A 7,177-nucleotide genomic window follows, 5' to 3' on the forward strand; every position below is an offset into this window, starting at 1 on the left:
TCCCAAGCAGCACTGTGAGAAATACTTGAGCTACTTGTACACCACAGATCTTTGACTAGCACTTTGAAGTCATTACAAAATTTATTTCACAGGACTGTACAGCAGTCATTCCAGTATGCAGTAGTTTCATGCATTCTTATGGTGAGGCGATGGGAGAAAAGACTGGTTTTGCATGAAGGCTTTAGATCATGTACTTACACGTTGACAAATATGTTTCCTGTATCATTATGTGCACCATACAACTTCACATGGAAGGTGGGATCTGCACTGTCTGACTGTTTCCTGCCAAACACATGCATCTTCATCTGGTAGTGGTAGCCTTAAAAAGAAAACAAGTTGTTTGAGCCACTAAGTTGTGTGTAGTAGTAGATTACACACCTGCAACTGTGGAATCATAAAAGATGTCAAAGATAAACTGTATGTTAGAGCTGCTCATCAGTTTTACTCTAGAAAGTCAATAGTAGTAAAAGATCAAACTGGCTATAAAACATTTCCACATCATATCTTTATTACAACTCACCTCTGAAGGGAGTGTCAGCACGTGTCTTCAGGTACATTTTGCTAGTGTGCCTCTTGCGCATCTTTCTGGAGTTGTAGCCAATGTTGTTGCAGCGATTTTTGCGACAGCTGAGGCAGATGCCCTTCTTAAAACGATCGGGGCCGGTGCACTGGAAGGCAAAGCTCATGTGGTCCTTGTTCATTAAGGAGAGATCAAACAAGTGCACAGCACGCTCATGCTCACACTTCATCACTTCCATGAAATCTAAGGAAAGAGGAAGGCAGGTTAGATGGGCTATAGTTAATGATACACTGCAATATAGACCACTATATCACATCTTTGCTACTGTAGATGGTTACTGTATAAACAGACCAAACCAAATCATTTCTGCTGATGCGAGTAACCTGTTGGCTGCTGGTCTACAAAGAGCAGCCATTTCAAAAGCACTTACTACTAGCCACTGCCAACACTTCACTAAAAGCACAGCCAGGCTGCACTTCACCACTGTTGGGGTAGATGTCAATGTCCCCAATTGGCTGCTGAATCCCAATGCTCACACCCAGAGCCTCTCGAGTGTATGTGTGCAGAACGTCCACAAAGTCTGCATCATCTGGGGAGAGGCGCTTCTCATCCGTGACGCCCTCAAACATTGGCCCTGCCGGATCTAGTCCTATTACAAATAAAGTTCAGACAGAAGGTCAGGAAAATTATGCAGCACCACTTTGAGTGTTTAATGCCAAATTATGTTTCATTTAAGTTACCAGTGATTCTGCCGATGGTCCCTCGTACATACGTTCCTGCATAGCCGGCTACGTGAGCGCCTAAACTGTAGCCAATCAGGTGCACATTCTCTAGAGGCAGCTGCTGTTCATCCTGTTGGGGAAACAAAGTTACAATCAGCATCTGCCCTCAAACACTACACTGACAGTCCTTTCCATGCAAAAACACCTGCAATACCTGTCTCAGCTTATCTTTCTGAAATATTCTTTGTGTTTACAACTATGTGGCAGGATGATCACAAACAAATGGGGGAGCAGGTTTCATGTGTTTGCAGGTGCTCAGCTGCTCATGTCACCTTGGCAGGACAGCTCAGATCAGGTACCGCACATTAACTCATTTGTACAACAGCAAGAACTTAGGAGATCCATTTGTAAAGCCACCATTGCACATTGTCTTTATAAGAGCAAACCACACCATGGGTGACTGATAACATGTGAGAGCACTGTGATGTTCAGTGGGGTGTTAACTGGTTTAGTTCTATTATTTTCATATGCATAAGTAGTATCCCAAGTGGGGTGTTAACTGGTTTAGTTCTATTTTCATATGCCTAACTAGTATCCCAGAGGTGCATATGAATTCACTTTCAGTAGAACAGTTCCTGAGAGGAAACCAAGCTGCTTATCACAAAGGTTCGAGTAGAAATGACTACGCACCTGAAGCCAGTTAAGCATGGTGGCAATAGAAAGGCCAACAGTGTGGGTGTGGTTGACCGCATCAGGGTACAGCTGCTGAGCCATTGTCAACCAATCAACCACCACCACATTGGCTTCCCGTTCACGCTGCATCACTGCAGACACCAGCTTGTGCATCCAGCTTTCGAACATCCCACTCATCTAAGGGGGGGGAAGGATGACAATGATCAGTCATTCATTCTCAGACACCCAGTCTTCTCATATTCACATGATAAAGTCCAACAATCAAAAGGACTCCAGCTGAACAAACACTAACACCTGTTCAAAACGTGTGATCAAGTTGCATTTTGTTAAGAGGTAGGGACTGACTGCTAAAGGCAGAGATGTTAAGGTTTTAAGTTCATATGTACCGTCCAACCGTGGATGATAAAAATAGTCTTGGCTGTAGCATTGAAGCCACACTCCTCTAGACACTCCTTGTCCATCTGCAGGTAGCAGCCCTCCTGGTCCAGATCTAAACTCTTTCTCATGTTGTACTTGATGATGCCAAGGAGACGCTTGCTTTCTGTTGAGAATTCATCTAATCCACTGTCTTCACCTGAGGAAACACAAGCACAATGTCAATAAAATTGGGAGAAACCTCAGATTAATCTTTTCCTCCTGCTTACAGTCTATTAAGGGGGAAATGATTCAATTTCAAACAGTCCTGAAACCATTCAGCCATTAACATGCTTACGCAGCCAACATCTGATACAAAATACCAGTTAAGTGCACGTTGTGTGAGCAACATGTAGGCACAGGACTTGATTGAAATAAAGGATGGGTGGCGCGACAATGTCTTTCACGCAGCTGCACTTGGGAGCCCACAGAGATTATCCGAATCGGGCGCACTGCTCTCTTCAATTAATGATACAAGAAGCGTCTGGAAGCACTCAGGACGCGGACAGATTTTAAGAAAACATGTTGTAAGGGGTCATAAGACTGTCCAAACCAAAGTCATAGTTTGTTGGTCTCATAATTTTTTTACTCTTGAATAACTAACCAAATTAAAACCAGACTGGATTAACTCCGCCGCACAGAGCAGGATGTGAATTTAAATGACCTCCGCGCCCTGTGGTAGTGGGCCACGCACACCAGACTGATTTCAGCTGGGCAGTAAAACGCTGGTGAAACGGGAACTCAGCAGAACAGCTTTCCAAATAGGTCAGACGCGGCGCAGTGCGTCCTCCACTTCATGACGCCTACTACTCTCCCAAAAAGGACACGTCGCAGGCTTGTCAAATTAGTCCGTGCCCGTTTTTGTGGTTCGCTCTGCCCGCAGCACTTACTCGTGATTGTAATTTAATTGGGGTGTGAGGGATTTTGAGGTTTAAACTTATTAAATAAACGTACTTTTATAGATTTTCCCAATGCATGTTACCATATTTTACATACGGGGCGTTAGATTCTGACAGCTTCCTTGTGGCTGGGACAAATAAATGATGGTAAAGAATCAACAAACAAAGGTTTCCTACCTTTAAGAACAGCGTTTTCCCCCCGAGCGGAGAAGAGCGCAGCAGCATACTGCAGGAAAATCCACAGTAAACGGGTTTTATGATTCATTTGAAGGTGAAGGAATGAAAAGGTTCCTGAGAATAAAGACTTTTCTTTTGTTTGTATTGCTGGTGGCAGTGCGGTAAATAGGTTACTGAGTAGACAACAGGAGCCGGTGGTGCGCGCCGGTGGAAACACGGCTTATGAATGAATAAATCTGTATCAACTGTCTCATTAGAGTTTTAAATAGTTTCCCCCCTTTGAGTCATCTGATCATCGGCTGATCTATCGTGGATCTCATTGGTCAAGCCTCCATTTGTTTACGTTGAAGGCGTGGCAAAGCTGAATGAAGTTGTAGTAGCAGCCCGGCTTCTCACGTTGTGCGCTTGTGGAGTAGATCTGGCACATGGCGCTTTACAGCCTATCTAGTGTGCAGGCCTTACAGTTTTCTGTCTGGATTCAGACTGATAGTCGATAAACAGTCACTGAGCCTAAGACTGGCAGGAGGAGGACCCGATGGCTGCACTTGAATTGTTTTTAACAGTACAGTAATATGAACAATACAATCTCCCTCTGCTCATTATCATACGTAGGAAATCCCCACCCCCTCTGTGCCTCTGTTCAGACCCCTGTTGAGGGGGGAGGTGGGTGGGTGGGGGTGCCAAGGTTACCAAGCCATCAGCTTAGCTCTCTGCCAGGTACAGCTGATGAACCAGAGAATGGGTCTACTCGGATCTGAGGCTCTGCTACACCGGCTTCTCACGTTGTGCGCTTGTGGAGTAGGGGGGTAGGGAGAGGGTCAGTGTGTTTACTGGGTTACAGTCAGGACATAAACCCACTGAATTGTTAGGTGAATTTTATCTGTCACATTGTCACACAGCTGATGAAGGAAGAGAATGAGGATGTAAAATAACTTGTCCTATTTTTAACACAGGGCAAACATCCATGTATTAAAAACCCCATGCTTGTGATAACACAAGGTGCATGGCACTGCATTTTGAGAGGGCACTAGAGCTGAAATGATTAGATAATGCAGTGCAGTGTAGATGTAAAATCTATTCTGGTCATAGGCTAATTGCTTTGTGACCATCAGCGGTCTTGTTGTAACATCACCCCAGAATGTGTCTAATGAAAAACTGGACGATAATTGAAGTGATGATGCAAAGTACCATATTTCCCCTAGTACTATATTCAGTGAAGCCTGACTAATATAACATATATCATTTTCTTTACAGACTCACATAGTCACAAGCGACTGGAGTGAATAGGTTGGCTCTCACATTTACCTGAGGTCTATGCCAGTTTGGAGACTTTAAACTTGACTTGCATGTTGTTGAAGTATGAGTGTAAAACAGGGCATAGGGAAGTTCGCTGTGGGAAATACTTTTATTCTATTTTTGTGTATTGCCTTTTAATGCTTTGTCACCCTTATGTAACTTGTTTATTTTTAGACTAAGTGTTCTTTCTTTTAGCTTGATAGACTCCTTCCACTGGTTTGATTTTATGTCACACCCTCCTTTTATTTCTGTTCTTTTGTGAATGGCAGAAAGTGATGCTTTTCATAGGAAACTCAAGGACTCCTCAGTATCAGTCTGTAGGACAGGCCTTATGTCAGACATTGGATGTTACATTTGCTTCTTGTGAAGGGTAATTATTATTCTTTCCATCCACATACCTCAGCCAGCTGCCCAGTCTGAGTGTCAGTTTAATTCTTCACTATGCTGACAGGTCAAGGTCTGCCTGGCAAGACCTAACAACAAGGCACTGTGAAATATTGAAACAATTATCTATGCAGGTTGCTGTGTGAGGAGAGCAGAATGTAAAAATCTTCATCTAATGCATCCTGGTTCCAACCCATTCTTTTTAAAATAAACTTAAGGTATGAGCCATGAAATGTCTACAAGCCTTTGAGTTTGGTGAGTTTGATGTATTACATGATTTAGATGCCCCAGAATTATTAATTTGTGCTTAATGCAAAATCGTCTAAAAATCCAATTACTTCAATGATATTTAACATTTGGAAGCTATTTAATATGTGTACACCCTTCATTATGGTTCCTTAGAAATGAAGCCTTTTAAAAAATATATTTATTCTGCTTTGCATCTATTTCAACATTTTACTTGAGTAAAAGTAGATATGTATTAACATTAAAATTTATTTAAAATAAAATGTGTATCTCAGTCAGTGATATATTATTTTATATGATATTAGATTGCTATTATTGATACATCAATGCAGAAGCATCATTTTGTTGTAGCTGGTTGAGAGTTTAACTACTTTATATATAATAAGGTATTTTAATCCAGTGGTCCCTCACTTGGGATCAAATCCTTACAGTCCTTCCAAAGGGTCACAACATAAATATAAAGGGTTGTGAGATTGTAAGAAGGACAACAAAGCTTTGTGAACTGAATTTGTATTATTATTATTTTTGGAGTTGTACAGTCATGAAGCTAAACAGGAAAAGTCACGTAGCCAATGATGATACGTCAGCGCCACTGCGTGGCCAGAGGAGCGGGGCGCCAGACGGTGACACAGCAGGAGGCGGAGGGGGGCAGTGAGCCAGACAGGATCCTTCATGAGGGAAGAGGCCAGGGACAGTCAGCCAGCCCCGGCTTCTCTTCTCTTCACTAATATTATTCTATATTACAAACCAGGGAGCCCGAGTAGAGGGCTGCGTTAGTGTCCGTAGGATGTCCCGTCATGAGGGTAAGACCACAGCAGACTGAGCAGGTCGGGATTTGTGGGTAATAACGTTGACAGCGCAGCGCTAGCTAGCCGAGAATTTCTAGTTTTGCAGCTCACCTTAGCGAACTAACGTTAGCTAGTGTTAGCAGAAAGGTTGCAGTGTAATTTCGTGGGTCTGTATTACGGCGGTCAGAAAATTTGTATCTAGTCCAACTGACCTTGTAGTTGACGTTTATGTTTCAGACAACGTCTGACAGCAGTCAGCGTTAGTTACCAATACAACGCCGATAAATAAGCGGAAGACGCTAGTTAAGGGTAGCTAAGTGTGCTAGCTAGCATGCATGCTAACTGGTAATAGGGTGTAGGTTAACGAGTTGGGCAGACGAAACAAGAGAGCGGCGAATACACAGATGGTGTTGCAGGGTCGAAGCTTGTCACGTCCTTAATGTTGGCCAGTTTAAGCTTCCTTCCTGGTAAAAGCTGGCCTTTAGGTACTAACTCACATTTAGCAAACCACCAGTCACATCGCCCTTGTGGCCAACCTTGTTGGGCTTGAAGTTCATTGTTAGTGTTAATTAGACGTTAGCTGACATTGTCAATAGGTGCTTCAGCTCATCAACAGGTAAAAAGTTGAGCTAGGTAAAGTCTGCCAGAGCTGACTGTCTTATCGGCTAACATTTGAGCTAACGGTAGCTGGTTTATTTGTTAAGTGCATAGCCATCATCAAAGGTTAGTCAGGCCTGCGCGGCCTTTATTTTCTCTGCCTGTGTTGTTGTAAACTTTGCTGTCACTAGCCCTCATATTATTTGTCTCAAAGATGTAGCTTGCACGAGTTTATATATTTTTTGCTACTGCCATTAACGTAACAGAAACATCAAGTCGTCAGATGCGCAGCAAGATCAGACAGGCGGGGACTGAGCTTTTACAGGTTGCTAGCTATGAATGGAGATATAAGGCGGTTTAGGAGGACTGTTTTCATACAATACTGTCCTAGTCAATCAACAAACGTCAGCGGCGGGGGGGGGGTTCCAGGTGCACTTTCTG

At 43.2% G+C, this 7,177-nt stretch overlaps 2 protein-coding genes across 2 annotated transcripts in view; one reads left to right on the top strand and one right to left on the bottom strand.

Moving 5' to 3' along the window:
- Positions 1-3,668, bottom strand: part of lipg (lipase, endothelial) — a 5,004-nt gene extending 1,336 nt beyond the window's left edge. The window contains exons 1-7 of the mRNA XM_020593885.1: positions 3,426-3,668; positions 2,322-2,509; positions 1,933-2,112; positions 1,261-1,372; positions 951-1,169; positions 521-763; positions 199-319 (exon numbers count right to left, since the gene is read on the bottom strand). Of these exons, the coding sequence (XP_020449541.1) occupies positions 199-319; positions 521-763; positions 951-1,169; positions 1,261-1,372; positions 1,933-2,112; positions 2,322-2,509; positions 3,426-3,513 (1,151 nt within the window). The 5' untranslated portion in view covers positions 3,514-3,668. The remainder of the gene's footprint in view (positions 1-198; positions 320-520; positions 764-950; positions 1,170-1,260; positions 1,373-1,932; positions 2,113-2,321; positions 2,510-3,425) is intronic.
- A 2,249-nt stretch (positions 3,669-5,917) lies between these two features.
- LOC109956638 (E3 ubiquitin-protein ligase KCMF1-like) overlaps positions 5,918-7,177 on the top strand; it is a 15,040-nt gene continuing 13,780 nt past the window's right edge. Inside the window, exon 1 of the mRNA XM_020593932.1 lies at positions 5,918-6,154. Coding sequence (XP_020449588.1) covers positions 6,139-6,154 — 16 coding nt within the window. The 5' untranslated portion in view covers positions 5,918-6,138. The remainder of the gene's footprint in view (positions 6,155-7,177) is intronic.

The sequence above is a fragment of the Monopterus albus genome, unplaced genomic scaffold (assembly GCF_001952655.1).
Source record: "Monopterus albus unplaced genomic scaffold, M_albus_1.0 scaffold20.1, whole genome shotgun sequence".
NCBI classification, from domain to species: Eukaryota; Metazoa; Chordata; class Actinopteri; order Synbranchiformes; family Synbranchidae; genus Monopterus; species Monopterus albus.